General features: G+C 43.5%; 7 protein-coding genes across 7 annotated transcripts in view; 5 read left to right on the forward strand and 2 right to left on the reverse strand.

Annotated features, from left to right (window-relative positions):
- LOC126562736 (protein sarah) overlaps positions 1-1,798 on the reverse strand; it is a 29,553-nt gene extending 27,755 nt beyond the window's left edge. The window contains exon 1 of the mRNA XM_050219312.1: positions 917-1,798. Coding sequence (XP_050075269.1) covers positions 926-1,798 — 873 coding nt within the window. The 3' untranslated portion in view covers positions 917-925. The remainder of the gene's footprint in view (positions 1-916) is intronic.
- The window catches only part of LOC126561420 (protein Smaug), a 469,519-nt gene that overhangs the window by 314,993 nt on the left and 139,525 nt on the right, over positions 1-15,001 (forward strand). The window lies entirely within an intron of this gene.
- Positions 1-15,001, forward strand: part of LOC126562512 (protein hairy) — a 579,505-nt gene that overhangs the window by 178,847 nt on the left and 385,657 nt on the right. The gene's annotated exons all lie outside the window — the stretch shown is intronic.
- Positions 5,602-6,478, forward strand: LOC126562802 (39S ribosomal protein L46, mitochondrial). The gene is made up of 2 exons (XM_050219385.1): positions 5,602-5,787; positions 5,856-6,478. The coding sequence occupies exons 1-2, from the start codon at positions 5,602-5,604 to the stop codon at positions 6,474-6,476; spliced, it is 807 nt and encodes a 268-aa protein (XP_050075342.1). The 3' UTR covers positions 6,477-6,478.
- LOC126563368 (ragulator complex protein LAMTOR4 homolog) lies at positions 6,527-7,050 on the reverse strand. Its single transcript, XM_050220003.1, has 2 exons — positions 6,844-7,050; positions 6,527-6,769 (listed from the first exon to the last, which is right to left on the reverse strand). Exons 1-2 carry the CDS (start codon positions 6,990-6,992, stop codon positions 6,592-6,594), a joined length of 327 nt encoding a protein of 108 aa, XP_050075960.1. The 5' UTR covers positions 6,993-7,050; the 3' UTR covers positions 6,527-6,591.
- On the forward strand, positions 7,911-10,414 carry LOC126561742 (exocyst complex component 7). The gene is made up of 6 exons (XM_050218052.1): positions 7,911-7,976; positions 8,041-8,206; positions 8,276-8,864; positions 8,934-9,700; positions 9,761-10,217; positions 10,292-10,414. Exons 1-6 carry the CDS (start codon positions 7,929-7,931, stop codon positions 10,392-10,394), a joined length of 2,130 nt encoding a protein of 709 aa, XP_050074009.1. The 5' UTR covers positions 7,911-7,928; the 3' UTR covers positions 10,395-10,414.
- Positions 12,431-13,657, forward strand: LOC126563061 (DAZ-associated protein 2). The gene is made up of 4 exons (XM_050219671.1): positions 12,431-12,525; positions 12,921-12,982; positions 13,066-13,377; positions 13,465-13,657. Exons 1-4 carry the CDS (start codon positions 12,504-12,506, stop codon positions 13,651-13,653), a joined length of 585 nt encoding a protein of 194 aa, XP_050075628.1. The 5' UTR covers positions 12,431-12,503; the 3' UTR covers positions 13,654-13,657.

Consider the following 15,001-nt stretch of genomic DNA (forward strand, 5'->3'; position numbering starts at 1 on the left):
GACTTGTGTTTATGTAACATTGGTTTTTTAGAGCGATAACACGGTTCTCGCTCAATTAGCATTCTTCCTTTCCTTTCACATGCAAACGAAACGCTTGAGATTGGTCATTGCATGTAGCAGTTCCAACGCTTCGCCTAGTAACCCGCTTCGATATGCTTAATAGTTTTGATTTTGTATTCTGCACATAAAAAGTTCATGATTTAGTATTATTTAAAAGTAAGAAAAGTACATCAATGCGAAAGCGATTAACATAATTTTTGTTTTGGTAATAAAACATTAGCTTAAGCACAACATGGCAAATTAGTCCAATATGTACAAATAAAATTTAAAAAAACATTTATTTTCAAGATAACCAATCTCGACAGCAAACGGGTAATAAGAGTAGAAAATCATATAGAGATTATGCTAGGCATTGAGTATCAATTTAACGTACGTTTTTCCTACATTTTTAAAAACAAAAATTCATATCAAGGGAACCTTGTCTGCGCGAATGTGTTCGCCTACAAAAAAAAACTTTACTTTGTTTACGCTTACTCTCCCTGTCGACTGGTGTATATCTAACACGCAACCTTATCAACATAAATGACAAACGAACCCGATAACCTATCATCGATAATTATACAACGGAAAGTGGTGCGTACGCGTACACGACGCTCAGCACTGTTGAATATAATTACAAAATATTTAAATTTATCTTTTTTGTTACTTTTATGTATCGCTGGTCTGTCTTGCTTGCCGGCTCCTAAAACGCGACCAAATCAGACGCACAAATGCGAGTATATGAAAAAAAAGGAAACACAAGCGCTCGCTCACATTATGTGGGATATTAAACTTTTTACATGATCGTGATCGCATTCCATTTTCCACAAACACAATGTAGCCGCGAAAAAAACAGGTATTTTGCCACCAAACTAACCAATCCAATTTAGGTGGAACTTTTGCGCTCTGGACAGCGCGTTTGCATGATCCGTGGTTTGCGCACGTTCGATCCACCACCGATCGGTGAATTCTCTTTGTCCGGATCATCATCCTCAAAACTGCTGCCCATACTAGAAGATTTGGCGCCCGTTTCGTCATCATCGGCACCTTCTGCTGCAGCCGCTGCTGCCGCCTCCAACTGCTCCGCGGCCGTGTGCAGTATGATGCCCGGATGGTGCTCGGATTGAGCGTGTATTTCGTGACTTTCGCCCGGCGTTAGGCTAGCCAGCGCAGCCAGCAGATCGTGATTAACGAGCGGTTCCCCTTCCTCGGCCGGTTCCCAGCCGGCCGGCGGTGATGCAGGTGGCGATATAAGAAACTGCTTGACCGGTGCCGGTGGTTTCAGGTTCGTGTTGGAAACCGGCGTTACCGGTTGCGCTAGATAGCAGTTAATGATCGACTTGCCGAACGGATACTGGTGCAGTCGGATGCGTGCATTTGCCGCTGCCAGCGCACTGTCGTAGTTGACGCGCAACCGTCGAAAACTTTTCAACCACTGAAAGGTTGTGTTTTCGGAAAACGTGCGAAACAGATCCTCCAGACTGGCCTTCATCCCGTCGTCGGCAAACACCTCCGAGTGGATGTTGGTGACGATGATCGATGTTGGTAGATCGTCCAGCAGGTCGTCATCTGCCACGGGGTTCGATTCGCTGTCGGAATCGTAAGCACTCGGCAGTGCTGGATGCTCGTTCGGTAGGCCGTCGGACGGATTGATGAACAGATTCTCATCGTCCGTGGGCGTTGTTGGCACCAGCTCGTCACCTGTCCCGTCCGACTGCTGCCGGGAACCGGTGGTAGTAGTGCTCGTTGCCTGTGCCATCCTTCCTGACGTTCTTTTCCCTGTTCCTCACTGTTGCGCAAGTTTCTTGGCCTGGTTGGCTGGTGCTGTCAAAGGGCCGGGATGCCAAACCTACCTAATGAGCGTACACTACCCCCGTCTAGGTTGGGTGGGTGTGTACTTAGATAGCCAGGAGGTATGTGTATGTGTGTGAGAATGTGTATGTGGTGCGGATAATTAGGAACGTGTCGTTCACTCTTCGCTCCCCCGCCCCCGCTTCACTTCTGTTCTTCTTTCGTGTCACCGGTTCCGCGATCAAATCAGCTGCACTAATATTTGTGTGCAATTAGTGCATTTCGCATTCGGCAAATCAATTGCACCACAGTCAAGGAAGGGAGACAAAAATTCGAATAAATTTTTTTTTTCGAGTTTTTACACAATTGTTGAATTATTTATGTTACGACGATCCATTAGGGGATCCCGTGCACACGTACGAAAGAAGAACATAAAAGTTGGTCCCATTTTTTAAACAATTTTTACCAACCAGGAAGTGGCAGACAGAGAGAAAGAGTGAAGAAGGAGCGACAGTGGTAGAGAAATAGAAGTGAGGTATAGAGAGAAAAAATAGAGAGAGAGAAACACAGAGAAAGAGAAAGAGAGAAAGGAGCAACGTCAGATTTTACAGGTCAACACAACATTCAGCTAAATTTCGTTGTTTTTTATCCTCATTTTATATACATGGTTAACACAAAAAAGGAACTATAATTGATCGACCGAACGCTGTTCTTCACAGTTTTTCATGCACGGAAACATTTTTTAATCTTGTTTAACCATTCCAATCGATTACCTTACGAACTACGCACAGATGAATATGGTAGGTGTATGAAAAATCATCGGAAACAACCATTAATCGTGATTTATTTGGCTGCTAAAAAAAACATTAACTTTGGTGACTACAACCATTTGTTTCCATTTGCCATAATACTACAAGTGTGAACCGTATACGAAGTACATGAGCGAACAACGCAAGGTGATCTAAAAACTATTGGTGGCATGAACTAATCGAAAACGAAGTGATCTTTTTACCGGAATCACTGTACCGATAACAAGTAAAAGTCGTCTAGCGATTGAGCGATATTTTGTGACGATCTGTTTCTATTCAAAAACCAAAATGGCTGTGACGTAAATTATAATGAAAAACAAAACTAGCAAGTGAACAACTATTGCAGCTCAAACCGAAAATAAACCAAAAACAGCAACATAATTTTCCAGATGCCGTGTAAAATAATACGACAGAAAACACTTGATAATAAGTACACAGCGTCAAGTAAATACTTAGCAAGCGAAATCTAGTCATCCGTAGATTTTGGTTTCGGTAAACTGTGTGTTTTCCGCCCTTTCCATGCATGGTATTCTGATTTTCCTTGTTTTGTGGATTGGCTTCCTTTCCACTCAACAACATCTGTACATTCACATCAACCACCCGGCACGCACGCACGTAGCGTGCGGTTTTCTTTTTTTTCCTCTTTTGCGTTGTTGCGTTGTTGTTGGCAAACGTTACTCTCGTTTCACATACCCCTTTCTTCACTCTTTCTCTTTGTTTTACTCTCTTTCTCATTCCTGTTTTCTCTATCATTATTCTCTCAGTGTTTTTCTCTTTCCAATATTTTTCTTTTCTTTGGCTACTAGATTAGACTGTAGTTCAAGTGGGGTTCCAGCAGCATACCGCGTAGCATGGATGAGGTTCATCATCGTAATTTTATGTTTAACACTTAAGCGTTGATTTCACTAAAACGGCTTGGAATGCACAGTACCGTAGTCGTTCCGAGGGCAGCATATGTTTTTGTGTGTGTGTGCACTTCTGAAGATTATCGAGTATCCGTCGTTTTGCGGTTAAATACTATTGAAAAAACCAGGGGCTTTTCGATTAGGATATTCACACACGGCACTCTCCGATGCAAACCGTATCAGAACAGCACCCAGTTTTTTACCACAACGATGTTGATTTTTCATAGCTGATCGACTACACACCTTAACGCTGAAGGTTACGTGAAGACATGCATGCTTCTTATCTTATCGCACTAGCAGCCGAGGAAGATACACCCTACTGCTGCAACGAAACGAACGAATGACGCCATCGAATTCCACAACCCATCAAGTGAGTGATGTGGAAAAACATGATACAAAGAATAGAATCACTTGTGCACGAAAAATGTTCTCGTGACACATTTCTGTTCAATTGTCTTAATTTCGTGTTTTCCCCTCAATAAACACTCAAGCAGTTCAAGCGCAGCATAAAATCATTTCTAGAACATATTCAACAACAACAACAGAAACAACATCGTTTCATGATTAACGGAAATGAATTCCACACACATGCACACTTGGATCGCGCAAAGCGAAGCATCACTATCCCGAAACAAGATGATCAGTAGTGCTGCAGCCGTCGGAGCTGGTAATGTTTAAAAATAACCTAACCAAAAGGCGATGACGTAATCTGGCGCATGAGGCTGTTTGGTTTACTGTATACTGCGCCCCGCATCGGTACAGAATCATCATCCAATCAGCCTACCACCAGGCAAAGGGTGGCTGGATACGATTGGGGGGTGGTGGTTCAGTCGGGTTCATTCATTCAATTGACATTTGCTTCTCCAAAATTTGTTTTTTCATATGATAGCGCCAACATCAACGGAAAGGTTAATTCGGTGGCTGAGATTGGATTGTGTGCAGACTGTTTACGTTATCTAAACAGTGGAAAACATTTTACATGTTTTGTTCATGTAGTAACAAAATCTTACTTAAATTAGATGATTTTTAATTGGCAATTGTTGGCAATTAATACAACTTTTCCACACAGCTCCTTTTCCTAAGCGATACGCAATCTATTTGCCGCAGTGTGTGTACGGAATGCGTACCCCTTATTACTTTTTCCATAGGTCGATGAAAATATCGATTTTTCACACCAACTCGCATGTAGGGCGGCGGCGCAGGGAGAGAGACACAGCAGAGGAGCACACGCACAAGCCCTGCAGGAAGGCTGATGGTGCCAGTCTATCTATTCTGTTCGTTTAACATTCCAATTAACTGTTTCCGATATGACCGGATCAGACACCACCGGAATACATTTTTCGACTGGGTGTGGTGTCAATCAGCTTAGCTTTCCAACCGTAAGCTTGCTTTTCCCGTTCCCGTGGCCCCATTTGCTTAGCGAACACACACACACGCGCGTGCACAACACTACATGGCGTACGGATCGATTTGCGGACGGACTTTAGGATGGCTTTTTTCGGTGAAAAGAAAACGATATTCTAGCATAATTCACTGCCCATTGCACTACTTACAGCGTTGGCAAGCTTTTGCCGTACGTTTTATCCTATTTAAGTGCCGTTTTACTTTAGTTTTGTTTCACTTTTCACGCAATTCCAACCTTTCCGAGCGACTCGTTGTACCGTAATGGCGGCGATGAGTTTTCTGCTGTACAAAGTTTGGTATAGTTGAGCTGTCGCATCGGTATGGTGAAGGTGAATAGATTACGGTGAGACGTAACATTTGTTTAGGTCGTCTTTGAAATTGAATTTTTTTTGTGATAATCGCATATTAAAATTGAACCACAAAATATTATAAGTATTTGGAGTTCAATAATTAATTTTGAAGACGAAATTCGTCATTTTATTCCAGCGAAATAGTTTTCCGACTGCAGAATGATGAATGTTTTGCTGAACTAACAGCCTCTACTGTATTCTTCCAAGGCGCTGTCACATTCGATAACAACAACAATCGCTTTGCGTAAATTCGCGACTCTGGTTTTTCTTCAACCCGGCAAAATTTAATTTAAAGCCACAAAAATGCGAATTCTCGTAAATCGTTCGCTGCTAAACGTGTCACGCCTACTATCCGCTAGGACTGCAACAACACTACCATCCCCAACTGCAGCACAATGCGAACCAAAATGGGACCTGTATGCCGGTGTGCTTGTAGAGCGATTACCTATCGTTACGAAAACACTCGAACCGATAGAGGCTAAATTTAAGGTAAACTGTCCTCTCTCAAACTCCAATAATAAGTCATTGTTAATGGTCCGTTGTTTTCCACTTCACAGCAAATGCTTGATCAAATCGAGCTAGAAAAAAGCCTAAAATCCAATCACGAACTGCGGAAGGAAACCGAAAAACAGCAGCTGGAACTACTAAAGGCAGGCAAGATTGACCTGGATTCAGAAGCGCTGAAACAAACCGCTCAGGATCTGGAGGATGCTTACAATGAAGAATTTGCCCGTTTCAAACCGGCTCCACGCGTAACGGAGGCAGATGAAAAGAACGATATACGATCGTTGGACCGAAAGCTAGAGGAAACGCTTGTTCTTTTAGTCGAACAAAAGCTAGGCGCGAAAAGTCACTATCTTTTACCGCAAGGTCTTCATAAGAAAGGAGAATCAATGAGACAAACGGCAGAACGCACGCTCAAGGAATGTTGCGGTGAGAATTTGCAAGTTACCTTCTACGGTAATGCACCAATTGGGTTCTACAAGTACAAATACCCTGCCAATGCAAGAACCGAAGCTACTGGAGCGAAAGTGTTTTTCTTCCGCAGTGTTCTAAAGGACACGAATGCAAACATTGCCAGCAACAGTAAGGTGAAATATCAGTGGCTCAGTCAAGAGGAGTTGAAAAAGCAACTTCAGCAATCGTACTACCAAAGCGTTTCCCAGTTTCTGTTGTAAGGCAGAGAATGCTCGTTCCGGTTCTGGTGAAAAATAGTAAATCAAATGAATAGAAAGTAATGCTTTCATAAAAAGCGATCGATTTTTTATTTCACTCCGAAAAACGCGCGTAGAATCATGCTAATATTGAATGATTATCCGATTCGATGCCACTGTTAGCGGTTGTTTCCGCACGATTCCGTTTCTTTACGACGTAAATGCGTTTGTTCGAAAGGCATATGGTGTAACTGTGGTCCGCGAAAACGATCGAAACTTTCCTGCAAGAGCGTGCAGAGAATATGGCCGGATCGATGCTGAGGAAGGTACAGCAAAGGTATTTTTATTGAATTTCTTAACTTAAACCAGTGGAATAGTCCAGTATCCCTACCTTTCTGTAAGCGTAAGAAGATTGCTGATTATGTTTGCACTACGCTCATCGTTTTCCAGCTCGCCTCCGGAAGCATGAACCGATCCGTCCTCTGACAGCACCAAATAACCGAGCTGATCCGGTAGTGGATTGCGATCCAGATCCAACATTGTGGAACCGTTCAAGATGTTACTTCTATCACAAACCGCGACACTGTAGTTATGCTTGATGGTGGTGTAACTATGGTGTTGATAATAAGCCTGTTGTGATGACGGTTGATGTGATTCAGCTACAACCACCTCGGTGAGATTCGAAGCAGGAGAATAGTTGCCGATGGGCGATGCTGACCGCGAGAAGCTACCGCTGCCGCCGGTTGCGGCCGTAGCACTAGCTAATGTTAGCTGCCCGATGCGGTTAAATTGTCAAATGAAAAAATGCGTAAACAGCCGGAACGCTACCAGAAGCCAGTATTTGATAGTACTCATCAACTACGCCGCAGTACCCAGCAAATTGCGGGCCGTTTTTCTATGTTCCTGTTTACCGAGCGCACCGCGTGATGGGGAGTGATGATACTGCAAAACGGGAATGTGGGTTTTACGCACTGCAGGATGGAACAAGGGGGAAATGGTAAAACTTTTCTTCACCAAACTATGTCGTCTGATCGTTATCGATTTTGTCTAATGTCTTCTTACTGACCTTCTGATTTGTTGCGTTGCGTTATTCTTCGGAACAATCATTCATTACTGAGAGGATAGATTGATAAACAAACGGAACTGCATTCGAAAAATATAGTATTTGCAAAGAAATCTACTAATCTAATGGTGTGTATTTCTTAACACTTTGTAGAACTATCGCACACAGTCCATTTGTTTCACGAACTTTACTGATAAAACCCTATTTTCACCCTCCAATTCCAATCCACACAACAAAACAATCACTGCAGTAGAAAAATCGTTGAAACAATGCCATCGTTTCGTCGATTGTTTACATTGTAGCTGTCAGTTGCGTTTAATCATCAACTCTATTTGCGAGTTTGTTTTCGTCATCACTCGCTGATGGGAGTACATTTTTTCCCTTCAACGAAAGATAAAAAGTAGTAATTTACCATGAGTGCCCTGGAAAATACGCTCCAGATTGAGATTAAACTGGAAAAGGTATGTTGCAGCACAACGTACACTTAAATTGGTCAGCGATTCTTAACATACTTTGCTGTTGCAGGAGAAAACAAATCAAGCATTACTGAAGGACCATGTCGAGAAGTATTCCGAGCTAACGCAATCCATGTCCAAGATTCTGAACTCCTTCGAGCAGAGGTTAGGGAAGCTCGAACATACTATACTGCCTGTGTACAACATTACCAAGAATTTACAGAAACAACAGCAAAGTAAGTGATGCTGCTAAGCTGAGAATAATAATAGCTGCTTATCCATACTCTACCACCCCTTGATTGTAGATCTTGATAGTACACTGCAATATATGGAACAAGTGCTGTCACACTACGACGCTTCGCAGGACGTATGCAACCTCATTCACCAAGGACCGTCGGAGGGCAACATCGGTTCGTTCCTGGATGGGTTGAACAAGCTGAAAAAGGCAAAAGATTACTTCCTGAACAACAATCCGCAGAGCGTTGAGCTGGAGAACGTTACCAGCCTGTTCAATAATGGATGCGAAACCCTCAATAATCATTTCAAATCGTTGCTCAAAAAGCATAACTCTCCGTTGAAACCAGTTGACCTGTTAGATATGATCTACATCGAAGAAGATTCATCGAATGAAGATTGTCCCTCAATCAAACAGCTCCCTCCGAGTGCACGAGAAGAGCTGAACGTGATTGCACAATGGTTGGATAACAATTTGCGACGCGAGTACGTGCAAATATTTGGCGACGAACGGTCGGAAGTTATTATGCGATCGTTGCAAAATTTAAAAGATCATCAAAAAAGTGGTAGCTGGGGAAATGAGCCGCTGCGCACAAGGCACGGCTATGGACGGGCGGAAAGTGGCGTTAAGAAAACAACGTCTGCCCGGTTGCAGCAAATGTAAGTTGTTGGGGATGGGTCCTTACTGAGCTTATGAAGTACCTTGCAATGTTTTTTTTTTAATTTCAGATTCGAACGGAAAGCTAATAAAATGTTCATGAAAGCTTCCCAAACCCTCGGTCAGTCGGCGGGATTAGCAATGAGAAAAAATTCTTCTTTCGGAGATATTCTGGCAGCGGAAGAGTACGGGAACGACAATGATCAGGAGCTGGAAAAGTATCTCGTACTGCTGCTGGGTCTTCAGAAGCTGCTAGTATGGGAACGACAGCTGCTGAACGATATTGTGCCAACGTCCCGGCACAATGAGGTTTTCTCCAGATTGTCCCAACCATCGATCGAAATGGTGGTAAAAGATGCGGAACAAATAACTTCTAAAGTGATGCGAAGCATCGGACGGAAGGAATGGTCCGCTGCACTTGGCATATTTTCCGCCCTCAAGCACGTTCAAATTTTGCAACCCGACATCGATCGTATTTGTGACGCGACTCAGAAGCAACAGCTGTCGGGTGTACTGAACCGTTTGCAGCAAACCGCTTCGAAGGGTTTGGAACAGTTTATTGAATCCGTACGCAATGATTCCGGTGGTGGCGGTATGGTCAGCATGACGTCCAGTACGATAAGTTACGGTGGTGGTTCGAACGTTCCACGCGACGCAACGGTGTACGAACTGACTTCAAACACGATCTGGTTCTTGGAGCAGCTGCAGGAGCATTGCGACACTATCGGAGGATTGCTGCAAACGGAGTCCATCTACACGAACGATCTTGATCGTATCGCATCGCAAAAAGCACTCTCAATTGAACAGAAAAATAAGGCTCTGTTGGGGATTTACGTCCGTGAGTAAGGTTTAATGCTTAGCTGGATCAAATCTTACCGCCTAATCGTTTCTTTCGCAGGGAAAGTATTGGCCGAATTGAACTACACAATTGCAACGAAATCGGAACAGTACAGTGATGCGGCAACGAAGCAACTCTTCAAGCTAAACAATACCCACTACATCTTGAAGTCACTGCAACGTTCCAGTCTGATCGAAATCGTCGCCCTGACTGAGCACGATTGCGAGCGTCGCTATCAGAAAATGATTCAAGATCTAAAGAAGGCGTACCTCGGATCGTGGTCCAAGTTACTGTCCTTCATACATCCGCTGGACGATATGCCACGGCCGATCAATGGTAAGGTGAAGGATAAGGAACGAGCCACCATTAAGGATCGGTTCTCGAACTTCAACAAGGAGCTGGATGACGCGGTTAAAACACAGCGTGCCATCTCGGTGCCGGATGTGCTGCTACGGGAGGGCATCAAACGGGACAATAGTGAACACATCGTTCCGAAGTATAATACGTTCTTTGAAGTGTAAGTATGCCAAACTTTTATTTTCGGATTGTAACTTGTAATGTAAAGCATGTTTTTGCTTGTGAAACTTTCAGATATTCCGATGTGCAGTTTAGTAAGAACATCGACAAGTACGTAAAGTATCGTCCATCGGATGTCGCAACCATGCTGAATAGCTTCTTCGATGATACGGTTTAAAGTATTAATTATATTGTATTCCAAAGTCAAATATAATGAATAAAAAACGTTCATCAACTGATTTACAAATAAAACAAATAAAATTTGATTTACGTTATGAATCGCAACCCTCGAGTGTTCCTCGATTTTGTGGTTCTTCTTCTTCTTAGGAAAATCAGAATTGAGCACGTCACGTCGACATGGCCAGGTCGCCAATCAGTTTCCTGGAAACTCGGTCTAGGGCTGCGTTCTCCATTCACGGCTGCATCCGATCTCCAACGGGTTAGACACCAATTGATCCAGCCGACGTATCAAGGTGCGGTATATCGTGCATTCCATGTATTGTTGGAGTCTTCTGGATCACAGAAGTTTGTGGACTCCGTAGAAGGCTCGATTCCACTGCTTTTGTTGTCGTCCGAAGTTACGATCGTATCGAGGTAGCCGAACTCCTCTACCACCTCGGGATCGTCGACGTCAACTGTTACTTTGCTTCCGAGTTCTCTATCACGGTCAGAGCCTCCGGCAAGCAGGTATTTTGTCTTCGTCGCATTGATCCTCAATCCAATTCTATTGGCCTCGCGTTTCAGTCGGGTGTACGCCTCGCACACCGCCGCAGTTGTCCGTCCGATGATGTCGATGTCATCCGCGCAGCCAAGGAATTGGAGAGATCGGGTGAAAATCGTACCCCGGATATCGAAGCCCGCGCTTCACATGACACCCTCCAGAGCGATGTTGAATTACAAACAGGAGAGTCCATAGTTGCCCTTATCAGCCGTACCAGCTTCCCAGGGAATCCGTACTGCTGCATAGTTTTCCATAGTAGGGTCCGATCTATGGTATGGTAGGCCGCCTTGAAATCAATGAACAGATAGAGCGCAGGGATCTGGTGCTCCCGGCATTTTTGGAGGATCTGCCGTAGAGTAAAGATTTGGTCGGTTGTCGATTTGCCTCCAACAAATCCAGCTTGGTAACTTTCGCCGAAATCTGTAGCAAGGGGCTCAAGTTTGCAGAAGAGTTTTCAGGACAGGATCTGGCAGACAGCATTCAGGACTGTGATGGCTCGATCTTGGTGTTGTGTGGAGTATCTCTTTCAGGTTCGGGAGAAGTCGAAAGAATTAGGGGGAATCATCATCGGTTGAACCTTGGTCCTCGGTTAAGAACTTGTCCTGGCTAGTCCATGAAAAAAGGTTAACCTTGCCTTGGGCATCTGGTGATGCCCGTCGTCCCAACGCATTGCTATTCGACCCAGGAACAAAAACCTATTCGTATGATCCAAGCAGAACTAACAACGTAGCAAGGAACCGAGCGAGAGTCGGGATCGGTCATCCCTTCGCGTCATCGACCCACCAACGACGGATGCTTCCGGTTTTGTTCCCGAAAGTAACTCATATCGTATATTAAATTTCATCGCTTTATGTTAATTAAGAAAACTCGGAAATGATCCGCCAATCCATCTAGAGGTCTAGAGTAAGAAGTGTCCTTTTATCATCCTTAGTGCTCACAGGATTAAAATAATTTCTATTAGATCAACCCACAAACTGTTAATTCATACGTGTTGCTTACGTAACCGGACGCGAGAGAGCGCTGCTACAGCAAAAGAGAATCATTCAGATTTTTCATACGGCATAATTTAAAATCATTCAATTCTTGGATGTATTCCTGAATATTTGCTTTGATTTTTATCAAAACTGGAATTTATGTATCGTTGCTCACCATGAATCAGAAACCGTGTAGAGGCAAGCGTATGTCAATGTGTAGAATCCTTTTCTAAAGGCCTTTTATGAATCAGCTCCATCTGTACGACCTGGCCCTTCGTGTGTGTCCCGTCACTTCAAGCTTTTACACAAACACCAGATCGATATTCTGGTACATTACTACTTGCAGCCAAGCGCGATTAATCCAAACTTTGTATTTATTTTTAAACATACATATAGATACACTTTACACGCGTATTTATAGTTATAAATTTACAAGTTAACAAACAATATATTAGCGAAATTGAACCCCTGTGCGATACGAACGAGTGGCAAGGAAGGAAGGAACGAGAAACGAAAAAAGCAGCGAAACAACGCCTTTGAAAACTTCGATACAACCAAAACAAAACACGTAAAAAACCCCGGATTTACAAACATGAACAACAAAGGAACCAATGGTAAGTGCATCCGTAGCTACATCCCGTATTTTTTCAGCGTGTGCAAGTCTAGCCGAGACGTAATTTGTCGCGGATCGATCCTAAGTAGGCTTGGCTGGGTGGGCACAAAACGGATGGTGAAATTGTAGTTCGCTATTTCACCGTCTTCGGAAATGGTGGAAGTAGGTGATTAATCCATTTTCTGGGCTACGGGCAACGATTCATTTATCGCATATTTGCGGATCATGTTTCTTTCCGTAGGATGATTCACCATTGTTGTTTCTACACGCGTTTGTGTTTGTGTGGAGGGGATTTTTGTGCACGGAAGTTGCAATATGCACTGTGGAACACTGTGAACGAGTTTGTGTGTATGCGGTTTTGATCAGCCGTCTCTTTCTCCCCTTTTTTTCTGGCAGGATATCCAACGTATGATGCTGCACAGCAGGCCGCAGCATATCAGCAGTACATGAACGGTCAGGTGAGTCACACCGTCTCGCCAACACCTGCAAACACTTGAAACCTCTAGCTAAGCATTTATCAATGACGGTGTTTCGATTGTAGCTTCCCGCACATGCACAGCTGCCGCCTTCGTACAACTCGGTGGTCACCAGTATGACGCCGACCTATCCACCATATCCTCCCGGAATCGTGCCACAGCCGTTCTACGGTAATAGCTGGAGCGTGAATCCGTCCGCGCAGGCCCAGTTCGCACCGGCACCACCGCCCCCGTACGCGGCAACACCGGCCGCCGTTGCGGCCATCCCGGCACAGCCGATGCATCCGCAGATGTACCAATATCAGATTGCGACCGCACCGCCACCACAATCGGGCCAACCGCCCCAGGTCTACCAAACGCCCATGTACCCAGTTCAAGTAAGGAGCATCCTACATTGTTGCTAATGGAACCATTTCCTGTAACTAATTTTCGATTCTAAAAAAAAAAAACAAAATCTTCCCCAGGGTGCCATGTTTGATGCCGGTGCACGGTTCGGCAAAACCGGTGGACAGCCGACGATTCCACCGCCCCCACCGGGCATCGTTCCTAACGCGGCTCAGCTCGCCACAATGCAGGGTCAGCAGGTTGTGGTGGCTAAAAAGAAGAACAATTTTCTGCACGGTGGCAACGGTGGCGGATACACGTTCTGGTGAAGGGTAGGATGATATTGAATGGGAGTATGAGGGCAGTGCGAGTGGTGCCATGTGGGTAAGGAAATTGAAAACAACGGGGCTACAAACGGGACGGAATGGAATATGAAGATCTAGACGACGTTGACAAGAAGACTGGAACGGAGAGCAATAGGAAAAGAGATTGTGTTACCAGCAAGTGGGATGGATTATTGTGGAGGTCGTCGAACAACGCATAAAAGTACGGTTTTGTAGCGTACACTAAGAAAAAAGAAAGACTATAAATCTTGAATGAACCTCCTTTAACATTTTATAGCATTTTATTTTTCCGTATCGCATTCTTCCATGGATTGTGTTCGGTTACATTTGTTACAATTGTTTTTCTCCAACAGTACTACTGTTCGAACTATACAATCCTTATTCATTTCTCTATAGAGAATAGCTTCCTTTTTTCCTTTTTGGAGTTAAAAATTAAACTAGAAAAGAAGAAAAAATAACACAAAAACTACAATTCTTCCCTCGGGAAAACTTAAAAATTGACAAACTTGTGTGTTCAAATTTAATGCAAACATGTATAAGCAACATAAAAATCCTATACACTGAACGTCTGCGTACTGTGGTTGAAGATAACAATAAAAAAAAACAAAAACAAACGAACAACACAACAGACTGCTCAACATAAGTAACGACGGTGCGGATGTGACTAAATAACACAGCCAACAGCAGCAGTGCCGGATAATACGCACAGAGAGGGAGAGGCAGAGAGGTACTAGCAATTGGTTTTGGTACAGTTAGATATGAAAAGCTGTTATCAGTAGCGAATGGAAATAGTGCATATAACAATTTAGAGTGATCAAACGTCGACCCTTGTTCAAACATGCAAACTAGTGTTATGCAGAAATACAATCGTGCAAGTACAGTAATGAATTATATTAAACATCAATTAGACACGAAAACCTACTAGTGCCCTAAAATCTCCTCCCCTGTTTAATCAGCACAAACATCAGCAATAACACTCTCATAACAAGAAGGATTGGATCGATCCTAGACTTTCCAACCTCGGAGTGAAAAGCAAACGACGACCCTCACTATATAAGCAATGTTGACAAAGAAAAAACGTGTAAAACAATATACATACAAGCAAACAATAACGCCTTGTTTTCGTTATTTTCTGGTACAAATGCCTGTTATTATTGCATACAATCGGACGATCGGGTGATCGGGCACTAAACAAAACCAACAAACAAAAACTTTACTTCTTTGTGATAAAAGAAAAACTACCCCTATATGGTGGATATTATGAAATTGCAGAACAGAATTGGATGCAATAATAGCAATAATTGGTTCTACAAAAAAAAAAAATTACCTCCCT

This window comes from Anopheles maculipalpis, chromosome 3RL (assembly GCF_943734695.1).
Source record: "Anopheles maculipalpis chromosome 3RL, idAnoMacuDA_375_x, whole genome shotgun sequence".
Taxonomy (NCBI): domain Eukaryota; kingdom Metazoa; phylum Arthropoda; class Insecta; order Diptera; family Culicidae; genus Anopheles; species Anopheles maculipalpis.